Source organism: Schistocerca piceifrons, chromosome 1 (assembly GCF_021461385.2).
Source record: "Schistocerca piceifrons isolate TAMUIC-IGC-003096 chromosome 1, iqSchPice1.1, whole genome shotgun sequence".
Classification (NCBI taxonomy): domain Eukaryota; kingdom Metazoa; phylum Arthropoda; class Insecta; order Orthoptera; family Acrididae; genus Schistocerca; species Schistocerca piceifrons.
Genome location: NC_060138.1, coordinates 764,774,489 through 764,799,993, shown reverse-complemented (window position 1 = coordinate 764,799,993; position 25,505 = coordinate 764,774,489). Strand labels below are relative to the sequence as shown.

The window sequence follows — 25,505 nt, the reverse complement described above, 5'->3', positions numbered from 1 at the left end:
GGTCAAACTCGTGACTGTAGATTATATACATACATTGTGCCAACATCTGAGGGCTTTTCCCTGTCATTGTCATAGTGCTTCTCTTCTTGCTACCAAAAATGGTCATTCTCTGCGGCACATGAATCCAAAATCCATTCACCTTGAGGCTTTCATCTTTCTTGTTGAAGCTATTGTCATGTTAGTGGATTTCTATGGGTTCCTTCAACCAGCAGGGGTGATAGCTCTTCCCCAGAGTAAGAACTTCCATGACAGAAAATTTTTATTATGTGGTCAATCTTACATGTCAAAAGATTAAATGTTGGATGCAGCCTTTCTGCTAACATCCTCAGGGTAACAAACAGCACAACACAATGTAAAGACTAATTACAAACCAATCGAGATCAGTAAGTGTCTCAGACTGACAAATTACAAAAGTGACCCACTCTCAATGTTGAGAATACATCATATACCACGTGCGAGTGTAAAAGTCTACATTGAAATGACTGGATGCTCTATCAACACCAGGTTCACTGAACACAAACAGTAATGCGGTTTGGAACAGGCGGAGAAATTGGTAATGGTGCAGCGTGCACTCAGAGAGACCGATCACACAGTAAGATTCACTGACATGGTGGTTCTTGCTGTGGAGTTACAACTGCTTGTTCAGGGAAGCTATAGAAATTCACAAATATAACAATAGCTTCAACAACAAAGAGGAAAGTTTCAGGGTAAATGGATCATGGATTCCTGAACTACACAGAATGACCATTGCAGGTAGCAAGAAAAGAATCACAGTGGTCATGAATAGGGAAAGCCCACAGAATTCATGCAACAAGTTTAAATAATCTATGTCTGCAACCTCAACTCCAGTCCACCACCAGCAGTGGAAGGTGGGGTTTGATGGTGCCAGCCACTCGTGCTTGTGAAAGATAAGAAAATTCATGAAACAACAGACAGCCAAAGAACACAAGACAGAAAACAACAGGCAATATGTCAATAAAGGTCTCAGAAACCCAAAAAATTTTGTACTATGCCTCTGTGGGGATGAGATTTCAAGACTGTGCTGACACCTTGACTAGCAACTGAAGAAGAATGCCTGTTTGCTATGCTCTCTCACCTTTTTGTCATGGTATCAGGATGAAGGATACACTCAAGAGTTCCTGAAATGTAAGCACCTAGTCAACTGCCACCCATTCACAGGATACTTACGACAGAATGGAAAGAGCTTATTTTTGTGAGCAAATTCATGTAACATGGGGAGACTTGGCAAGAACTGATGAGCAGCTTTTGGACTTTTTTTAATTAACTAAGTGGCAGCATGCACTGAGACACTGGATAAGACTGACAGCATTACTCACCGGAGCTTCCAGAACAAACTCAACTGCTGCAGGGACAGAAGAAAAAAGTTTGCAAGATGCAGAAAGCAGATCAACAAGTCAATTGTCAACATGCCACACACAGTAGTTAACCTTAGTGAACAACTGCTGACCTCGGAAGAATGGTCTGTCCTTCAAAAAGGAGGAAATTTCGCTATCATCCCTACCCATGAAGAATATCAGTGCTTAACAATGAAGTGAACACCTGGACCCTTCCTTTAGAAAAAGTTGCAAAAATATGCACTGAGACTGCCAGGATATTGCACCGAGCAAAATCGCCAGCTTGAAACGTGAAAAGAGAAGAGTTATAAGTTATCAAGAGGCTTAACACCAACAAGAGTATATCGGTACTGCCTGCCAACAAGGAAAATGTGATCATTACATTGAAGACCAAAGGATCAGAGCAAAAGATTTGGGACCTATTAGATCCACCAAGGTACTGAAAGCTAAACACAGGTCCGATGCAGCAGATCACAAGGAATATGAATCAGTTAAACAAAGGTATCTTCTCTCTTGGCAGATGTACAGAAGAACATAAGCAACACATGGGCCCTACTACCACGGCTGTATAGATTACCACAGACCCATAAAAATGATGTACTATTAAGACCAATCATTTGTGCTCCTGACTCACTGACATATAAATTTGTCAAGCACTTGGTCTCTCTGCTTCAGCTGCATATGGAAGAGACCAACACACACATAAAGCACTCAAGCCTTTTCACTGAGAAGCTTAAGAAACTGAAACTTTGGCCAAACATCATCCTAGTCAACTTTGATCTTGTTGCTTTGTTTATCTAAATGCCACTCAGTGATTCTCTGGAGCACATCAGTTCTATTTTCCCACATGACATGACCAAGCTATTTCATGCATGTCCTACCCCAAGTTATTTCATGTGGGATGGAGATTTCTATGAACAGCTGTAAGCCTTTGCCATGGTGTCCAATGGTGGCCAATTTCTTCTAGATCCATTTCAAAACACAGGGGCTGGACTCCACATCTTGCAAAACTAAGGTGTAGTGTAGGTACACCCATGACACCTACATTGTTTGGAGCCATGGCAAGGAACAGCTTGGTGACTCTCTAAGATGTCTTAACAGTCTCCATGCAAAAATGAAATTTACTATAGAGGTAGAAAAATGATCAACAGCACCCTTTCTATATGTGCTGGTTATGAGGGATGGTGAGAACCTCGGACACAGAATGTATCGAAAACTGACACACACAGACTGATACTTGCACAGACTATCATATAAATCAAAAAAGAGGGTAATTAATAATCTCATAACACACCCAAAATGAATATGTGAGCTGTAGCACCTCACATGTGAGATTCAACACCTAAGAACCATTCTGAGGAGCAATAATTACTCCACCAGTTGCATAATAAATGTTATGAACTCTAACACTTAGCAAAGTTACATCAGAAGAAGGGATGTTAGGTAGTCTCTCCATCAAACATCCACGAAGTGAAGGGCAGAATTGGCCATATTTTGTGCAAACATGCCATAAAGACTATTTACAAACTGTCTCAGATGATCAAAAAGTGTCTCAGATCGACAAAGGGTAAAAGGGACCTACTCACAATATCAGGAATATATGGCACACTGTGTAAATGTGAAAAAGTCTACATTGGAGAGACTGGATGATCAATCAGCAACAGGATCACCAAACACAAATGATACTGCAGGTTGGTACAGGATGATAAATCAGCCATGGAAGGACATGCACTGTGAGAGACCAATCATGTAATAAAATTCACCGACATGGAAGTACTAGCTGTGGTGAAGACCTACCACTCCCACTTGTGCAGAGAAGCCATAGAAATCCACTAACATGACAATAGCTTCAACAAGAAAGAGGAAAGCCTCAAGGTGAACAGATCTTGGATTCCCATGCTGCAGAGAATAACTGTTGCAGATAACAAGTGGAGAACCACAGTGGTAATGACAAGGGAAAATCTCTCAGATGTTGGCACAACAGGCACATAAAATCTACAGCCAAAAACTCAATTACAACACATGACCAGCAATGGAGGATGAGGCTTTGACAATGCCAGCCCATTACGCTGGCAAAACTTTACAAAAATTGTCAAACAAACATTGACTGAAGAACCCAAGATATAAACCAACAGAAAATATGTCAAACTTGAACTACTTAACCTAGTGATGCGAGAAGTTTATCACTTTCCTACATTAACATGTCATTCCATATGATATTCACAGATTCAGTAGCCACTTCAATAAAATTGAAACTGAAGATGTACGAGTGGATAAAACTCCTTTTACCCCAAATGCTGAAGAGACCAATATAGCTTGCCAAGAAGAAATGTTAGAAATTATATATGGTGAAGAAAGTAAACAAATTTGATAGTGCTGGTCATGAAAACCTATAGCAAACTAAAAAAATATATGTCTTACATCCAACTATGTGGAAAATGACATTCAGTTTATTGATTCCTTTCCCTACCTCATACCTCATGGAATCAGGATTCAGTGCTGTTAATCATATTAGGAAGAAAGAAAGAAACGCCTGAATATTTCTGATATAAGAATTCTTCATTTGCTCCTTACAAAAATTGAGCCAGATATCCAGTATTTATTTTCATAGCATCAGTGTAAGGAATTCCTATCTCTGTATGGCGGTCTTATTCATTGCTGGAGCTGTGTGTTGTGCAGAAAACATTTTATCTTGTTGGCAACTGGCAATACCACATGAGTCACTGAAAATCACAATATCTCTCTCTTCTACGGTGTTAGCCATGACGCTCACTACTGCAATATAGTGATCTCCCCCCCCCCCCCCCCCCCCCCATTTTTCCCTCCTCAGCCTCTCCGCTCCCTATCCCATGTCCACAAAGAGAAAACACAAAGATAGCACCTTACAGTAATTTGAAACATAGATAGGAATTCATTTCACACACCCAAGAAATCAATAATTCAGCTTACACTAAGATGCTTTGTTTTATAACAGTGTCACATACAGGAACATTATACTTGTCACTTTCTCAAGATCAGTTGTTTATGAGCAATATTAGGGCAGACTGAAAGGCAAAGAAAACATTTGAGTCATTCACTCTTAAAATAGTGCTCAAACAAAAATATCTATTTACGCTAAAGAAGAGAGCTAATTGAAGGGAACTTGGTAAATCATCCAAGGTGCAGAGGTCTTTACATTTTGTGCTGCCCTTTCTAAGATAATTAATGTAAATGAGGTATCTATTGTTTCAAAATACACACTGGAATCAGACCTTACTATCCACAACAGCGAAAATCATCTCCCTGTGTGGTCATCTTGTGCAGAATAAGGGACAATTTTCTTTGGTGTGCAATCTAGCTGTCTTCCACACAACACAGTCTCATTACAACTTACAATGGCATAATACATTGATATCGTATGGATATTCCAAACATCAATAACAGTTATTATATATATATATATATATATATATATATATATATATATATATATATATATATATATATATATATATATATATATATATAAAAAAAACAAAGATGAGGTGACTTACCGAACAAAAGCGCTGGCAGGTCGATAGACACACAAACAAACACAAACATACACACAAAATTCAAGCTTTCGCAACAAACTGTTGCCTCATCAGGAAAGAGGGAAGGAGAGGGGAAGACGAAAGGAAGTGGGTTTTAAGGGAGAGGGTAAGGAGTCATTCCAATCCCGGGAGCGGAAAGACTTACCTTAGGGGGAAAAAAGGACAGGTATACACTCACACACACGCACATCTGCGAGTGTATACCTGTCCTTTTTTCCCCCTAAGGTAAGTCTTTCCGCTCCCGGGATTGGAATGACTCCTTACCCTCTCCCTTAAAACCCACTTCCTTTCGTCTTCCCCTCTCCTTCCCTCTTTCCTGATGAGGCAACAGTTTGTTGCGAAAGCTTGAATTTTGTGTGTATGTTTGTGTTTGTGTGTCTATCGACCTGCCAGCGCTTTTGTTCGGTAAGTCACCTCATCTTTGTTTTTATATATAATTTTTCCCACGTGGAATGTTTCCTTCCATTATATATATATATATATATATATATATATATATATATATATATATATATATATATACACAAATGTGTCTTTTTGTTGTACAATTTTTGTTTTCTTTGAGCTAAATTAAAGCGTATGCTACATAAAATTATAAGAAAAGACAAACATTGACCATATATATATATATATATATATATATATATATATATATGGTAGTTAAATAGTGAGGATTAGTAATGTTTAGTTTATCTGATTTGTTCACAAATATTTGCTTTCAAGGATTTTTCTATGCCTTATTGCATTTCTCCATCACTATTTTTATTACTGACATTATGTGATTGCCTGAGGTAACTTTCTCTTCTATTCTGTTATTTTGCATGTGCAGGGTGATATGGATACAAAATCTATGTTGTTTCTTACACAAAGAAGAACTATATCACACAAAAAACTTACATATTCTGTAATCATTCTTTATTTGGGCTTAATAACTATGTGTAATCACATGAGCATGTAAGTGTTTTCACTTTCTCTGTCTATTTATTTCACTTAAATCATGCTCCTCACCTATTCTTTCTGAAGCTCATGTTTTCCCTCTCATTTCAATGCTGTATCACTTTCCCCCTCTTGAAATAATCCTCCCTCTTCTCAAAACAAAATCAGTATACATTACATGTGACCACTGAAGGTGTCTGAGTATCGCATTCACTAAAAGACATTGAAGCCCCTCTGTCTATATGTTTGGCACATCAGCTACCATCCATGTGGCCACTGAAGACCGGCCTAAATTTTGTTAAAATGTAGGATTATAAGTTTTTGAGCTTACAGTTAATTTCAATAAAGTTCTTCTGGTTGTGTAACTGCATCATTTGTGTTAAAACTACTGATGTTTTGACTAGCATTGAAAGCAGTCTTCATCAGGGTGAAACTAGTTGACTCATTTTCATTTTGGGCACCACCACTCAATCCTCAGCTGTCATCATCACATATAATAAATAAATATATTGCCCAACAAACAAAATTAAGTTCCCAGAAGACATGGCCACAAGTCAACATATCTTCATACATATACACACCCTCCACGGGTACATAAATTATTAGAATTGCAATCTCTTTGGCAGATAGAATGGTAACCAGAGTGCATTAGTTCTGTTTATGTTTAGTGTTGATAATTGGCCTAATACGGTATGTAAGAGACATGAACAGCATCAGATGTTGAGTAATCACTGTGAATGAGACAGAGCTGATGCAAACTCATGTGAGATAGTGTTATCTGGGTCTGACAGAGTTTGAAAAGGACCTCATTTTGGGTCTCCATTTGACTGGCTGGTTGAATAACAGAATATCCAGATTTGTGAGGCTTTCAGATGTGACACTGGCCCAATGTTGGGTGGCAAGAGAACATGAGGGCATGCATTCTTGTCATCAAGGTTCCAGTCAACCATGTCTGACAACTGTAATGGAAGATTGCAGTATTGCGCATGAAGGGCATCATAACCCGTTCACCTCTTTGCCTGCAATCCGACAACAAATAATGGACTCTTCGCAACATTCTGTGTAAACCCACATCATTGGTTGGAATTAGCAGTGGCCACAGTAAAAAATTACTATTACATGTGTCGGCTGCCATTAATACCACAACACAAGCGTCTGCACCTGCAGTGATGCTGTGACTGGGAAGATGACACTGCACTACATTCAGTGATGAATGGCCATTTTGCACTATCCTGGGAGATTATCACTGGGAAATACAGCAGTGGCAGGAGGAGAGGTAGCATTATTCCAACGCTTTGGAGAGGCACCAGTGAGGTAAGGAGCCATTAGGTATGACTTAAGGTCACAGGTGGAAATGATCAAGGAAACTTTGACAGTATAATAGTACATGATGTACTGTGGTGCCAGGACAACACTTGTTCCCAAAAAGCAATTGTCTCTCATCAGGAACTGTCATAAATTTAAGAACATACACATTCATAAATTTTGCCTAGAACAGCATATGGAAGCATGTGCAACAGAAGTAGAATTTCACAAAAAATCCTTCATAATATTAAGTGTATATCGAGCACCTGCAGGTAACTTTAATCTGCTCATAAACCACCTTGAAGCTGTACTGGCCCATTTAACAACCAAAAACAAAGAAATAGTGGTTGCTGGTGATTTCAATGTAGATTTCCTTAAAGACTCTCCCAATAAGAAAGTATTTGAGTTAGTAATACTATCATTCAACTTAATTCCCATTGTAAAATTCCCCACTGGGGTATCCAATTGCTCACAAACAGCCATTGATAATATCTTTATAGAAAAGTCCAATGAAAAAAATAATATTACAAAACCAATAGTCAATGGCCTCTCAGACCATGACATGCAGTTCCTTCTGTTAAATGTTAATACTGAACAGGAAGTAAAATCTGTTAAATCTGAGCTCAAGAGGGTAATGAATAAGCCAAAAATTGATTATTTTATGACACTCCTCAGAGACATTCACTGGACAGATGTTCACAGTGCTCATGGCATGAATGAAAAATATAACACTTTTGCTAATAAAGTGCTTACCTTACTCAAACACTGTTTTCCCCCAAAACTTACCAAGGTTAGAGTAAAGTCTACAAAGAAGCCATGGAGTACTCAAGGAATAGGGGTATCTTGTAAAACAAAAAGAAAACTGTATCTGTCAACCCGAAACAGTTCCGATGTTGATGCTATAGCACATTACAAGAAATACTGCAAAATATTAAAGACTGTAATACGGACATCAAAGCAAATATATTACAAGGAAAAGATAGTCATATCAGATAACAAAATAAAGACTATATGGGATATAGTGAAGGAGGAGACTGGTAGAACCAGACATGAAGAGGGACAAATAGCATTAAGAGTAAATGATATGTTGGTGAGAGACATGTATAGTGTTGCAGAACTTTTTAACAAACATTTTATAACTGTTACTGACAAGATGGGGTTGTCAGGTTCTGTAGATGCTGCTATGGAATACCTCAGACCAGACATTTCAAGTAACTTCCATAATATGAATTTGACCCTCACTACCCCAGCAGAAATAATATCCATCATAAAATCTTTAAAATCAAAAACATCTAGTGGGTATGATGAAATATCAACACAGTTAATTAAAGAATGTGATTCTGAGTTAAATAATATATTAAGCTATATGTGTAACCAGTCATTTATCAGTGGAATATTTCCAGAATGGTTGAAATATGCTAAAGTTAAGCCACTGTTTAAGAAGGGAGATAAAGAAATAGCATCAAATTTCTGTCCAATTTCACTTTTGCCAGCATTCTCAAAAATTTTAGAAAAAGTAATGTACAATTGGCTTTATAACCGTCTTATCTCAAATAACATACTGTCAAAGTCACAGTTCGGATTTCTAAAGCGTTCTGGTATTGAGAAGGCTATCTACACTTACAGCGAAACTGTGATTAATTCATTAGACAAAAAATTGCAGGCAACTGGTATATTTTGTGATCTGTCAAAGGCATTTGACTGTGTAAATCACAATATCCCTTTACGTAAATTAGAATATTATAGTGTAACAGAAAATGCTGCAAAATGGTTCAAATCTTATATCTCTGGCAGGAAACAAAGGGTGTTATTAGGAAAGAGACATGTATCAAGCTATCAGGCATCATCCAACTGGGAACTAATTACATGTGGGGTCCCACAAAGTTCCATTTTAGGGCCCTTACTTTTTCTTGCGTATATCAATGACCTTTCATCAGTAACATTACCAGAAGCCAATTTAGTTTTGTTTGCCGATGATACACACATCGCAATAAATAGCAAATCAATGTAGTCTGAGAAAGGTCAGCTAATAAAATATTTGTGGACATTAATCAATGGTTCCTAGCCAATTCTTTGTCACTAAACTTTGAAAAAACACACTACATGCAGTTCAGAACGTGTAAGGGGTGTCCCATTTAAGGGGTGTCCCATGAGTATGTGTCTAACATATGATGACAAGCAGATAGAAGAATTGGACAGTGTTAAATTCGTGGGATTACAGCTTGATAATAAATTCAACTGGGAGGAGCACACCACAGAACTGCTGAAGCGTCTTAACAAATCTTTATTTGCAATGAGAATTGTGTCAGACATAGGGGATATAAAAATGAAAAAGCTGGCATACTATGCTTACTTTCATTCCATAATGTCATATGGGATTATTTTTTGGGGCAATTCATCAAGCCAAGCTAAAGTATTCCGGGCACAAAAATGTGCAGTAAGAGTAATATGTGGTGTGAACTCAAGAACATCCTGCAGAAGCCTGTTTAGGGAACTAGGAATACTAACTACTGCTTCCCAATATATTTATTCCTTAACAAAATTTGTCATTAAAAATATATAACTTTTTCAAACCAACAGCTCAATTCATGGAATCAATACTAGTAATAAGAATAATCTTCACAAGGATTTAAAGTCACTTAGTCTTGTACAAAAAGGTGTGCATTATTCAGGAACACACATTTTCAATAACTTGCCAGCAGCCATAAAAAGCTTAACAACCAATGAAATTCAATTTAAGAGAAGCCTAAAGGATTTATTGGTGGCCAACTCCTCCTACTCCATTGATGAATTTCTCAGTAGAACCAACTGATTTGTGTGTATATATGTATGTAAGTACAATATAACTTCTGTACAATTTCAATGCAGTAATGTATTCATTGTAAATAAGTGTGTGTGTGTGTGTGTGTGTGTGTGTGTGTGTGTGTGTGTGTGTGTAAGTACAATCTAACTTCTGCACCAGTTCAGTGCAGTAATGTGTTCATTGTAAATAAGTATTTAGTAGTTGAATTACACGTTTATTACCTTATAAATAAATAAAAAAACTTTTTTATTTTAAACTCAGTGCATTAGTATTTGTAAAATGATTCTTTCATACATCGTTCATTAAAAAATTACAATGGTACATTAGCTTATTTGTTTGAGTTGTAAATATTTGTCATGTATTGTTGTTTTTCTGACATGTTCCACATCCTGGAGGACCTCCTCACTACGGATCAATTGGAATGAAAGTAAATCTAATCTATCAACTATCTGTGTGATGTTAAGGTACTTCCATAGGCAGCAAGAGCCCCAGATCTGTACTCAATCGAACATGTAAGACCACAATTGATGTCAACTCTGTCCCAGTGTCAGTATCCAAGATATGTCAAGAACCAGTTATTAAAGTTATGGGCCAGCTTGCCTCATGGAGGATACAATGGCTTTATGACATCCTTCCCAACCGATTCACTTCATGCATCCAGGCCAGTAGGGGGTGGACCATCATACAGAGAAGTGGGCTCATAATACCAAGCTCTTTATAAATTTGATTTGATTTTGTAGTCACCGAAACAACATCACACACCTTCTCAATTTGTGAAGTTTCATTTAATTTCTCCTCCTCTTCTGTGCACTTCAAGTTTTTTGTCAGGCAGTATCTGGGACAATTCAGCTTTGAAACGCAAATGCATAATCCTGATGACAAATAACTAAGCTTTCAACTTAAACAATCGAAACTGTATTGCTTTATATGACCATAATGGAACAATTGTAATTTGAATTAAAAATCAATGCAGAATAAAAATTATGAAAGGAATGAGAAGAATAATTACACAACTTTGGATGTGATAGCCAACAAAACAGTTCTACTGCAAAGAAATATTGAACATATCATAATATAAATGCATAGATAAAAAATCCACTCACCAAGTGGCGGCTGGGGAACACGCACACACAAAAGGATATTACTATTACAAGCTCTTGGAGCCAGTGGCTCCTTCTTCTGGCAGCAGAGGTGAAGGGAAAGGAAGAGGGGCGGATGAAAAGGACTGGAGAGGTTTAGGGAAAGGGGTACAGTTCAAAAAAGTAACGCAGAACCCCAGGTCAGGGGTTCTGAGAAATGGATGAATGGGCATAGGCAGAGTGTGTACACATGCAACACCCAATATCCTGTTGCAGAGCATGCTGTACAACATAACAGTCATGACCCCAGTGCATGTTTCACCAGCCGCGTCACCTGGATTCTTCCCCGAGACACCAGTTTCTCAGAACTCCGCGGATGACAAGAAGCACTATAAGATGTCCTTGGTTCTCGCCATCCACCTGGCCTTAATTTACATTAATTCCTTCCGTCTCAGCATTTATTCACAGTAACTATTCCTTTCTTCAGTCCATTTCAGTTTCCTGCATCTTTCATTTTCTGACTTGCATATTTTTCGCTATCTCCCCTCTCACCTTTGTTACATACAATGCACTTAGTTTTTCACTTTTGTTAAGTCATGCACAATGTTTTAGTAGTAATCTCTGTATTGCATATTACCCTATCTTCCACCTTTAAACTCTCAGGTATTCAAATCTCATCCAGTGCAGTTCCCAACAATCAGTCTTTCCTCCTCATCCCGTTCAGTAAGTCTCCCCTAACCCGGAGTTCTGGGTGACTTTTCTAAGCCGGACCCCTTTCCCTAAACCTCTCCAGTCATTTTCATTCACCCCTCTTCCTTCCTCTTCAACTCTTCTGCCAGAAGAAGGAGTCACTGGCTCCAAAAGCTTGTAACAGTTAAATCCTTTTGTGTGTGTGTTCCCCTCCCAACACTTGGTGAGTAGATTTTTTATCTATCCGTTTGTATTATAACGTCAATAATTTATTATTTTTGTTGAACATATCATAAAGATTGGTTAAGAAACACAATGTCTATCTGACGTACACAACACTTTCAATGCAAACAGTTAGTTACAGGAACTGAAACCACTTGTAACTAGGTAACCTCACATGCCAACACCCTTGAGATCAGTTACATAATTTACAGATTTTTCTTTTGCTGGTCACTGCTACAATTATATGTTTTATTGTGTAGCTGCAGCTTATCTACTGATGACTGTAAATAGAATGCACATGTCATTTCCTGATTTTCAATGTGGTTGGAAATTTTAAACGATTGCAGAAATGCTCCTTGAAGTGCTGATACACATATAACATCTTGTTTAGCACTCATCAAATTTGCACAAATTTCAGCAGCTTGAATGCTTAAAAAGAAGAATTTAAACACTCACAGTAAACCACTAATTTCTTTCACAGTTTTTCCTAATTTGTAGCTGGGAAAGATATTACTAGACCATTACTGTCAACTGAATCCATTATGATCAATATTAACAGATGTGAATCCGAAGGAGTATATCTTTACTAAAATTTATAAGTGAAGTACATGAACAAATATAGTTATTTGGTTACACCCCCCCCCCCCCCCCACCCCAAAGTCATTTTTCATGCCAAAATGGAAGAAGAATGACAGTGAGAAAAATGTTATTTGAAATTACAGTGAGGAGACAATCCATAAAGCAGTTCTGCTTAATGAAATTCATTAGGATTACAAAATGGGCAAAACAAATATAAAGCATATGCAGAGTAAAGTAATAATAAATAAAATTAATTTAGTTACTTACCTTTGTCAAATCTGTAGCAGTGCACTCTATAAACACATTCTTTGTATTAAGTGTTATTTTTGAGTGATCTCCATTAATTATAGGAGGCAAAGATAAAACGATGCCTTTGCTGTCATAAATAACTGGATATACTGGACTATCTCTGATTATGGGCAAATATTGTTTCAGCTGTGCATGATTCTGTAGAAGAAATGAAAATTATTTTAACATAAAAATTACATTAATAGAAGTTCTTTGTTTATCCAGCAGATACAAACAACTTTTGGGAATTTCCTGTTTCAGAATCAGAATATCATTCTTTGGCAACCACTGGAGAGAAGTATAGGACAAGATAAACAGAAGTGGACAAGATTGCAATGTGATGGTAAAGGCACATTTGAATGACACATAGACATGTCAAATTAATGAATAAATAAATAAAAAGAATAGCAATCAATAAGTTCAAGATGAATGTTAAGTAAGAAGCAACTAGCATACATAAATAGCAATTTAAATTAGTTAAAAGTGAAACTGAGTAAAATGACAAAGAATAAAAAGAAGGTAGTGAAAGCATGAGACAGAAAGTGGGAGATAAGTAATGATACATAATGAAAGAGAAGTTAGAGTAAATTGTGAGAAAAATTGGAATGGAAAAGAATGAGAAATTTGCTGAAGAACAAGTGGTTATTTGAATTCCTCAAGCAATACAATTGAGAGGCTGTGCCAAAACAGTTGTACATGCCTCCAGTTCTAATACAACAGTGATGTCATTGTGTATTCCTAATTCCTATATAAAACTTCAATAACGCCATTCTGCAGTGGAACATATTGAGGGTATTCCCCATCCTGAACTAAGTGCCTATATTCAAACAACATTTTGTGAAGAATTAGGTATCTATGATTCTTATTTACTCAAAAGAATTAAAAATGATAAAATTATTGTTCTAATTGTAGCTGAGTTTTCATAACAGTCACTGATCCATAGGTTGATGGTTGTCTGGGTGTCTTCATTTCTCATCATATTCATAAATTTCAACTGTACTAACAATCACCAAACTACTGAAGCCCACATATAGCAACAGATCTAGGATCCACCCACAGAAATCAAGATGGATCATCCTCAGGCTAGACCAAAGAAGACAGTAACACTGTTAGAATACTGGGGGGAGTGCAGTTCAAACAATCATGATATCGTGATTGAAATTTTCCATAAATTCCTCAAAACGTAGATGGAGAATAGAGGGGTGGTTGCTTCATCTTAACAGTAGCTAAGCCTTTCTCCAGTCCTTCAACTGAACACTCATTCCATCTCTAACAGATTTCCTTCTTGAACTCAGCATTATCTCCTCCTAGGAAATAGAGAACCAAATTACATAGCGTTGTAGCAATGTTGACTGCTTGTTTGGTTCAGCTTCCAAAACAACAGCTTTGTTATTTGAATAGATTATAAACATAAATTCTAGTTTCTCGCTGTCTTTCCACCAATTCCATTTATTTGGTATTAATTTGAGTTGACTGCCATGTTTCTTTGTATTAATCTGTAGTTTATCATGGTCAAAAATATTGCTCAATCAAAAGGAATATCAGCATTTTGACTGCTGCTACTTTTCCTACAGCAATCAGTTTACTAAAAGAACTGTCTACAGGTATGATGAAAACTTTTTAATATTATTTTTATCTTGCTCACAACAGTTTTTTGATACCCAACAAACCAATATTAACGTAAAACTCCATGACTTCTTCAGACACTTTTCACTATCATTTGACTCTCTGCCTTGAGAATACTCACATAAAAAACTTTTCCCTTCTACTGTCATCTGTTTCCACCAAATCATTGGCAAAAATCAACTCATCAAAGAAGAAGTCACATATAGGATAACTTTGCAAGGTATAAACTGACTTGAACACTGTGTCACCTTCTGACAACACTTCCTGTGTTTACTGTGGTGTACTACAACACCCTCACTGCCGATGTGTTCGGCTCAGCTGACAGTACATGAAGGTAAAATTTGCTGAAACAGGCACTTGGTTTCATTACAAGAGACAACATGGTTACATTGCACCAATGTCTAATGTGCTCATTAATGAAAACTCTGTAAATGGAAGCCTTGAACTGAACAATTGTGCTCACTGTGGTGTTACAGATCACTCCCTCAACTTGTGTATTGGTTTGGACAGTGACCGAAGACGGCATGCAATACAGGTCAAACTGGCATGAAGTATACTACGTGCTTGGAAAAGTGACTGCTTAGCATTTCAGTGCAACCATATAAAACAGGTAGGAGTAATACGATCTATATTCTGTACATAAGCATCTGTACATAAGCAAAGTTTATGCAGAAAGTATCTAACTCAGAAATCACATCTGAATGTTGGTTGTCTGTGAGAAGATTGTGTTATGCCTCATGTAAAAGGACAAATGCCTACCAGCATGTGATAGGATTCAAAAGTGACAGGATCGTGGCCTAGAGAGACTGCAGTTTGTCATTCCACAATGTTGCTGCTACACCTACATCTACATATAATATATCTATACTCTGTAAACCATTGCAAAGTACATGGCAGAGGGTATATCCCATTGTACAAGTTATTAGAGTTTCTTCCCATTCCATTCATTCATGTATCGGGTGCAGGGAGAATGATTGTTCAAATGCCTCTGTGACTGCAGTAATTATTCTAATCTTATCCTCACGATCCCTATGTAAGTGATAGTGTTTCTCGAAATGGTTCACATCAATATCCAAGAGTCTTCCAGTTCAGTTTCTTCTGTACCTATTGACACTCTCCCACGGAATGAACAAACCTGTGACCATTCCTGGTGTCATTCTCTGTATAAATTTAATATCCCCTGTTAGTCCCACATACTTGAGCAATATCCTGGAACCAGTTGTATGAGTGATTTTTAAGCTATCTCATTTGTACATCAACTGCATTTATTAAACCAATAAATCGAAGTCCACCACCTGCTTTACCCATAACTGAACCTTTGTGATCTTTCCATTTCATATTCCTGCAAAGTGTTACACCCATGTATTTGTATAAAGTAGACCAATTCCAACAATGACTCACTGATATTATAGTCATAGCAGACCACGTTTTTTACATTTTGTGAAGTGCAAAATTTTACATATCTGAACAGTTAAAGCAAGTTGACAATCTCTGCACCACTTTGAAATCTTACCAAGATCTGACTGAATATTTATGTAGCTTCTTTCAGACAGTACTTCATTACAGATTTTACTATTAATATTGCCTGCAAGGTCATTAATTTACAACATGATCAGAAAGGATCCCAACACACTTCCCTCGGGCACACCCAAAGTTACTTCTGCATCTGAAAATGACTCTCCATCCAAAATAACATGCTGTGCCCTCCCTATCAAAAACTCCTCAATCCAATCAAAAATTTCACTTAATACCCCATATAACCATACTTCTAACAATAAATGTAGGTGTGGTACTGAGTCAAATGCTTCTCATAAATTAAGAAATACTCATCTACCTGACTGCCTTGATCCAAAGCTTTCACTATGTCATGTAGGAAAAGGGTGAGTTCGGTTTCGCATGATTGATGTTTCCAGAATCCATGCTGGTTGGCATTCTGTTCAAGATACCTCATTATGTTTGAGCTCAGAATATGTTCTAAGATCATACAACAAATCAATGGCAATGATACTGGGCAGCAGTTTGTGCTTCACATCTACTACCCTTCTTGTAGAAGGATGTGATCTGTGCTCTTTCCCAAGAACTGGGCACAGTTTCTTGTTCGAGGGCTTTACGATAGATTACAGTTAGAAGAGGGACCAACGCAGCTGCAAATTCAATACAGAATCTGATGCGGACTCCGTTGGGCCCCGGACCTTTGTCCAGCTTTAATGATTTCACCTGTTTCTCAACACTACTGATACTAATACTTATTTTACATTGGTCAGGATCCCATGCTGTCGAGCAAGTATGGAGTTGTTGGGTTCAGAAGTACCAGACTCAATGTCATGCAGGGTCTCAATGGACCCATTCGACTAGTGCCTGAGAGAATAGGTATAAATTTTCAGTTGGCTGTGCAGGATGGTACAGCCATGATACATACCTTGAGTTACGAAACAGGCTTGTACACAGCAAGACAAATAACCACACAGACAGTGTTACAATGTGTGGAGCACCACAAGCTGTTAGCACAGCAATCATTATCGTGGCTTCCCTTGACATGGCAGTAGAAGAGACAGGTACAACAGCAGTGTGCACCCAACACTAACACAGGACACAGCAGTAGCACCACATAATCTTTCCAGATGAGAGCCATTTCCAAGTACAGTACAGCATCATGATAGAAATATCCATATATGTAAGCTCTGAGGATAATGGGCATTGCCAGGTTGCACTCACCATTGTCATATGGACATGACACCTGGCCTGATGGTAAGAGGTGCCACTAGATACTCAACAAAATCACCTCAAGTTTGTACAGCTGATAAGTTTTGAACAGCAGCCATTACATTTCTGATATGTTGAGGCCAGTGGCTGTGCCCTGTCTTTGGGTTTCCAAGTCGTTACCTTTCAACAAAATAATGTGATTCCACATGCTGCCCATGCTGTCCTGACATACCCCTAAACAGAGGGTCTTAGACTGTTGCCCTGGCCAACACTTCCTCCACATCTCTCACCCAGTGAAAACATCCAGTCACAGCTTACTGACAGACTGGCATTCCAGCATTTTCAAGTCACTAAAAATGATGAACTTTAGCATAGAGGTAAAGCAGCATGAAATGTCATAATCACATCTGTCACCCAAGATCAGTTCATCTAGACGCCCTAATGGATTATGGCCACTGTTACTGGCAGGGGTAGCAGCTCTGCAAACTTAATTCCACATCCTATATAATGCCAAATCATCTACAAATTTAATCATGTTTATTTAAAACATCATTATTTGCTATCCTTCTTCGTGTTGAAATTTTGATGGCCAGAACTCTATTTGTAGGATACCCCATGATGACCTCTGTTGTCTTACAGTGTAGCACTTTTGGAAGGAACTTAGATTAATGCAGCACAGGAGTCAGTATAATAAATGAACTTGAACTGATATTTTTTTCCAAGGAAAATATTTTTCCATTACAACTACAATCATGCATCTCATTCAAGGTCAACAAAAATACGTTCTACTGGCAGTGGGGTGTTATGTTGCACTGTTTTCTCAAACAAACTTTTTACTTGCTTGATACAAAGTTTCATCTGAAGAACTTGATAGCACTAGTGTTGGCATTGAGAACAAATGCTTGAAGATTGTAGAAAGCATCCTTTTCAGTGCTGAAATGTTTTTTTGCCAGCAAATACAAATGACAAGACTCCGAAAAATTACCTTATACTGAAGCTGTCAATGGTTCCTGCAGTGAAGTTACCTGACAGCCCTTATCTGATATGTAAAGGATGGAGGTACGAACTCATTTGCTGTTTTACTAGGGTAGTTTGAAAAGTTCATGGAATGACAACCAGATGCCAGGGCAACAAGGTTCCTGTGTAATAGTAAGTCATCCTTTACGAGTAAACACATGATGCATCAGTGCTCTCAGTAGAGATCTGTGGCATGAATGTATCTCTGTTGTTGTTGTTGGTGTTGTTGTTCGCATGTAGTGATTTGTGAAAATGAGGGGAAAAAAAATCGAGATTCAAGCAGCAATTAAGTACTTCACAAAGAAAGGTATGAAAATGAAAGCAAAGGAAATTCATGCTAATTTTCAGAACACACTGGGGACTCTACTTCTTCATATTAAACTGTTGGCAAATGGACTAACAACTTTAAATTTGGTCAGGACAGCTTAAATGGTGATCCACATAGTAGTCATCCAATATGTGCAGCTACCTCAAGAAATTACTGCAAAAAAGCATAAAAATGTCATGAAGGATTGTCAACAAAGTATAAGAAAAAAAGCTGTTGGGATGTCATCTGAATGGGGATATCACATGTTAACAGCAGAATTGGATATGAGAAACTTACCTGCTAGATGAGTGTCATGAATCTTAATGCAGGATCAGAAACACATCAGAATGGAGATTTCCAAATAATTTTTGACCTGTTTTCAGAGCAACCAACATGTTTTGCACCAGCTTGTGACTACAGATGAAACTTGAGTCAACTACTCCACCCCATGGACAAAGCAACTGTCAATGGAATCATGTTGATTCACCACCACAAAAGAAAGCAAAAGCAATATGGTTGGCCAGAAAGGTCATGGCATCCGTTTTCTGAGATGCAAAAGGGATTCTGCTGACAAATCATCTTGTCACTGGTCAAACAATCATAGGACAGTACTAACTTTCTGGGCAAACTACAGAAGAAGATACATGAAAAAAGGCCAGGTTTGGTAGTGGAGAAAGTCATTTTTTTATCAAGACAACGTATTCCCACACACAAAAACATAAACTAAGATACAAATTGTTACCATACCTGGTTTATTCATCTGATTTGGCTCCATCCACTTCCTCTCTCTAACCCAAGCTCAAAATTTTCCTTGGTGGATGGAGCTTCTCTTGAAATGAAGAAATTATATACAGCCGAAGTTAACAGGTATTTTGCAGTTCTAGAAGAATCTAATTTTCGAGATGGGGCCATGGCCCTGGAGCATCAGTGGAAAAAGTCTATTGGTGTAAAGAGAGACTACATTGAAAAACAAAAAAGTTTCACTGCAGTAAGTCATTTCTTTCTTTTCTATTCTGAGAACTTTTCAAACTACCCTCATATATTCCCTCAGGAGTCTTCCGGAGTGGGATCGACTTTTTGAAGCCTTGTGTATGGTGGTGTAAGTCAGAGTCCCAGATATCACAGCCTGGAACTCTTGATCAAACTGGTACCTCATTTCTGAGTAACTGATGAAAAAGAATTTCAGATGATGCTCTAGATCCTAAAAAAACAAAAGCATTATGCAGAGCATCAGTGTAGTGTGGTGATTAAGCTACATTTGTGACATGCAGAAGATTGTGGGAGTCAAATACCATTAAGTACTTGTGACATTTGTTAATTTTTAAATTTTTATCAGAATGACTAATTATTATTTTTATTTAATTAATTGGTTTACACAATTTTTTTTATTTCTAATACTTTGTCACATCATTTTAATCATCATGTTACCCTGTTTCATTTCCTCTCATTTCTTTCTTTATCATCCTTTTTTACATGGGACCATCGTCATGCAACTTCAATTATTTTTATGTATTTATTTATTAACTTCAATTTAATTTATACTTTTTTATCATTTTATATTTTCCTCCATTTTATTGCATTTAATATTACTAATACTCATTTTGCTTGAATTTTGTTTTATTTATAATTTATTCTTTCTTTTAAATTTTCATCTGCCCTTTTTTGGTCCATAGTCCAACATGAATTTATGTTTTAAGTATTTGCGTCACAATTACCGTCCAAAAAAAATGTACATTTTTAATGAAAAATACAGTTTTGATACCACTGCATAGCCAAGATACATAATTTCATCTTTTGCTTTCTAACTGATAGTCAGGTTTTTCAAACATTTAAATGTTATGATAGACACTAAAAAATAATTAGAATCACATGTATAAGGATTCCAAATGAAAAAAGGTTGGCAGGCAGAAAAATTAAGAGCAAATAAAAAAAAGTCAGCATGATGACAAAATGATGCAGGAAAGAATTAGAAATAAATAGATAAAAAGATTTAAACCAATTAACTGAATAAAAAAATCAAAATCACTTTGATAAATATTTTAAAATAAAAAACAACAAGGTAACTGTCAAGATTCCTTAAGCTTCGGCAGGTCAGGAATGTATCTGAACCACTATGCTACGTCACTACTCCACATATTGTAGTTATTTTTAAGATTCATAAACAAGGGCACAATCTGCTGGATGGCCCTAGGGTGTGATACCTGGCATCGTAACATACACTACAGTATAGATGGTTTCAAAAAGTCGATCCGACACTGAAGAACCTCCTCTCTTTGCCCTGTCAATGTCAAAGCTACAATTAATAGTGACACACTCATCCTTTCATTCATTTAGTTGTCATCTTGACATTATTGGCTTAGCCTCAAACCTACTTAAATAATTTCTTATGATTTCACTACCAGCAATATCCTGTACCCCATTGTAACAGCCTGCTTGATTGCAAGCATTGTGACTGCAGTTAACCTTATTCTCTGGCATTTTTATAGTTGTGGCTTATAACTCTGAAGTGATTTGAGAGGTTTTTAGTCTTCATAATTCACATAACTAATAAATATATCACCGTACATTATTCTTTATCACTCACTGTATTTAGGACTCCGAGATTAGCCTGTACAAATTCCACTGTGTTATTGGCAGGAATTATTTTTCCAGGACTTCAAGAAACATGACATCTGAGAAGGAAACTGATGTTGAATATGAAAGCCAGCAAAAAGATGCAGGAATGGAAGATTCAGGAATTGTAACCTGCTCTCCTGCTGATGTTGCTGCTCCTTTTAATGCTAACATGAATGAAACTTCAGATCAACACCGAGGCAGACACCTTCATGGTGATGAACAACAATCCGCTCACAAAAGTGAAAACAGACAAGAAAATTAACTGCATAATATACTTGAACTATTCAAGAAGACTTCCAAAGAGAGAGTCATACCTCGATAGTGTTATAAGGCAAGGAAATCATCCTTACCAGATGATTTGCTTCTTAGAATACTCACTTTTAACAAACACAGAGTAAAAGTGAATAACTCTACTGACAAGCTTTCAGTATCCAACAATGTTCATGCTCTGTGTGTGTGTGTGTGTGTGTGTGTGTGTGTGTGTGTGTCCCCGTACTGAGATAAGTGATGATAGGCAGTAGAGCTCTCTAAGGATACACTTTCTTTAGTACAAATTATGACACCCTGAGAAGTACATCCTTTATTTTCCTCCACTTCTATAATGAAATAAGTGTTACAGCCATAACATACCAATACTGTCTACATTTCTCCAAAAATAAATGAGTTTCAAGAATGCCGATTGGCATGTTTATAGCTGGAATTTTTCATAAAAGGTTTGCAACTGTGGGAGGAAAGGACAACCCATAGCAACACTGTTAGCCGACAAAACATAGTTTGTTGGATAAAAATGATGTTGACTTATTCTGAGTTCGATACAAGAGATCTTATGCTAAAGTGGACACAAGTTTGCAAAATTCCATGTCAGTGCTGGGAAATCTTAGGCCATACACCCATTTCACACTGTTAAAGAAAGATGCAACAAACAATAATGTAACATAAAACTAAGAGGATCAGAAAAACCTGCTACTGCTGATGACTGTCTAGTCACAACACACAAAATGCAATATCATTTTGGTCATCTCAACATAATAAGACTCCCTCATTAAAGACTTACTTATTCCTTCAGCTCCTCTAGGGGCACAGTGTCTCCAGAGAACTCACCATCCATCTTTGTAATTTCCTTCAATTCTGCCGCATGTATTGCCAACTCTCCTTGTTTCTCCTTCCATCATTCTCTTCATGTACATCTGAATCTGCCTCTTCCTCATTCCCTGAGGATTCGATTCCAGTGCCTTTTTCTCGATTGTTCTGTCTGGCTTCCTCAATGGGTGCCCCAGCCATCTCCACTTTCTTTCACAATATGGTTTTCTATGCATATCTGTCTTGTTCCCTTCCAAAGCTCCTCATTACTTACTTTTTCTCGTCTCCAGATATTCACTGTGTGCCAGAGGCACCTATTTGACACTCTGCTATTGTGCTTAAAATTCTTTACTTTGTTCTGAAACAACCCTAAAAGTATTAGCAAGTTCAATATAACTGGACTGTATCTGAAAACTGACCTGTTCTTCATGCAGTCTGTTTTAATGTGAAGCTTTAATCCTATTTAAAATAATTCTGATGAAGGCCTTACTGGATACTGACAGCAACATGATACCATGCCAATTATTACGAACTGACGAAGTTCCCTTTTTGGGAGCTTTACCACCAATCCATTTTTCCATTCCTGTGGGGATTTATCTTCGAGGCAGATATGCTTCAACAAGTAGTGGAACATTTTAACACTAATTTTTATGTTGACTTTTAAGAGTTCCAGTGCTGTGTCATCTAGACATGGAGCGTTTGCATTTTTTGGGCTTCTCAAAGCAATTATAATTTCATCACTATAGGACACTGCAGATTCACATCTTGATCAGCTTAGGCTTCCTTTGAAACATCTCCCAACTGTTCCTCTTGATTGTCATCAAGATTTAACAGCTTCCTGAAACACTCCTCCACATTTGCAGCTGTGCCTGTTAAGTCATAATCATCACCCCCATCCTTAATCTTTACTGCTGCTTCACGACTGAAGCTCTTCATTGCAAAGGTGTTTAACAATAACTGTTAGCTCTTTTATATTCCCCAGTCTTGCTGCCTCTTCTGCTAAATGTCTGCTCATCTATCCATTTTCTTTTCTCTCTCGGTATCCCTATTTTCGTTCTTTTGTTTGCCTCTATGTATTCTTTATGCATTTAGATCTTCTGTGCTCTTGTCTTACAAAGATTTAACTTTTGTTTTGGTTCTTTCCTGCCATTAATTCTGGTCCACGTGTCATCACAAATCCATTCTTTCCTTTGATGTGTCTTAAATCCTAGGATGTTCTTTCCAACATTGAGATAACTCTCTGCAAGTCTTTGCCAACTTGTTTCATTTCCTTTCTGCATAAAGTTTTCTTCAGAGAGGACCTGAAATCTGTTTTGTAGTTCAAAGGCAAATCTTAATTTTGATGTGTTGGTCTTCTAACCTTCCCACATACACTTTTATTGCTCCTGTAATTGAGCTTGATTCTACTTGCCACTATCTTCAATCTGAACTCCACAAACACTAGTGCCAACGTGCACTTCTCTCTTAGTTCTCACATTTAACAGAGAGTGTTGGTTTATGGCCATGTGATCTATTTGATTTACAGTAATACGACATGGTGACCTCCAGGTTCTCTTACAACAGTTACGATGTGGAAACAATGTGTCTTTGATGACTAGGTCATGTTCAGTATATATATCTACCAACAGTTCACAATTTACATTTGTTTCCAAAGCTGTGGACATCCTTGATTGTGTTCAAGTCCTTCATGTTCTGAACCTACTTTTACATTCAAGTCTCTCATTAAAAGTGTTATGCCTTTGCAATTAGTTTGTAAGAGGACTCCCTTTAGCCTTATTTAAAATGCATCTTTTAATGCCCCTTCAGCCACTTTAGTAGGTGCATAACATTGAATTGCAGGGATATTTTGTTTCCACTCCAGTAAACTACTTTTGCAGTTTTCATCATTTTTGTGCACTGCATCTTCACTGACTGTCCTACATACTGAAGCACTTCATCATTTTGTGTTTGAATCTCCCCAGATTCTACATACCTTATTTCACTTAATTTCAATATATCCAATCATTAGTTCTTGACCTCGTTTTTTGACTTGTCTTAAACTTTCCATCTCTCTCACTATTCTTAAATTCCTTTTCAGGCCAAAGGTTATAAGCTTAAGAGTCATATGGTTATTTCTACTTTTAGTTTATGTGATTTGATTTTTTTTGTGGTGTGGGTTATCAGCCTACATACCCTGAGGGTTCCTAAACTCTTCCAATAAATCTATGTTTTCCAGGTCTCCCCCAATAGTGATTTTAAATATTCATCCAAATTCATAGCATTTCTTGGATTACATGATGTCACAAGCTCTAAATTTGTTATCATACACTATCAGATTCTCTCTCTCTCTCTCTCTGTCATAGGTATTATTGCATTCATCCACACTTAAAGAGAGCTACCAGGAAAATTTTGTTCAAATCTTACTGCATTTGTTTCTGGATGTCCAACTGCAGTACTTTCCTGCAGACAACAGCATCATCAGTGAACAATATGCTAGAACTGTTGATCCTACCTGATTAATCATGTATGTATACTGCAATCATTAGAGGTCCTATTATTCTTCCTTGGAGCACATTAAATGTTAATTTCAGTTCTGCTGAATCTTCTCTGTGGAGTACGACATATTGGGTTCTAATAATCAAAAACTAATCAAGCCAATCAGATATCTACAAAGTAAGTATGTACAGTTGTAAACTGATTACTAGTTGACAATTTGCAACAGTGCTCATTGCCTTTCAAAAATGCAGGAAGATAAAATCTATCTGTTCACCTGTCTCACTGTTTGCAAAAGACTGTGTACGCATAATGCAAGATGTATTCCACATGAATGGTTCTTCCTGAATCCATAGCAATTCTTTGAGAGAAGATTGTTTTCCTAAAGGAATGTCATAATGTTTGGGCTTAGAATATGCTCTAAGATCCTGCCGCAGAAGGATGTAAGTGGCACTGGTCTGTATTATTTTGTGCATTCATTCTTTTGCCCTTTTTGTAAGCAAGAGCAGCTTGTAGTGTTTTCCTGTCACAAAGAACTATTCCCTATACAGGATACTCTCAATAAACATAGGCTAGAAGACAGGCTAATTCACAACATATCCAGCACAAAATCTAAATGGCATCCTGTCAGATATTGCGCTTTGTTCATGCTGAGGAGCCCTGATTGTGTTTCAATACTGAGGGTGTTTATGACACTAACTCTAATTTCTGAGTCTGTGCAGCACTCAAATATTGGAATGGCAGAATCCTTGTGTTTCAATACATGTTTAAATGCAAAATTTAATATTTCTGCTTTCTGTCTTATTCCTTCTTTCAACATCAGACTGATCCATAATAGTCTGAATGAACGATTTG

General features: G+C 37.2%; 1 protein-coding gene across 1 annotated transcript in view; it reads right to left on the bottom strand.

Annotated features, from left to right (window-relative positions):
- Nucleotides 1–25,505, bottom strand: part of LOC124712283 (phenylalanine--tRNA ligase beta subunit) — a 105,185-nt gene that overhangs the window by 35,488 nt on the left and 44,192 nt on the right. Inside the window, exon 6 of the mRNA XM_047242580.1 lies at nucleotides 12,809–12,988. Within this exon, the coding sequence (XP_047098536.1) occupies nucleotides 12,809–12,988 (180 nt within the window). The remainder of the gene's footprint in view (nucleotides 1–12,808; nucleotides 12,989–25,505) is intronic.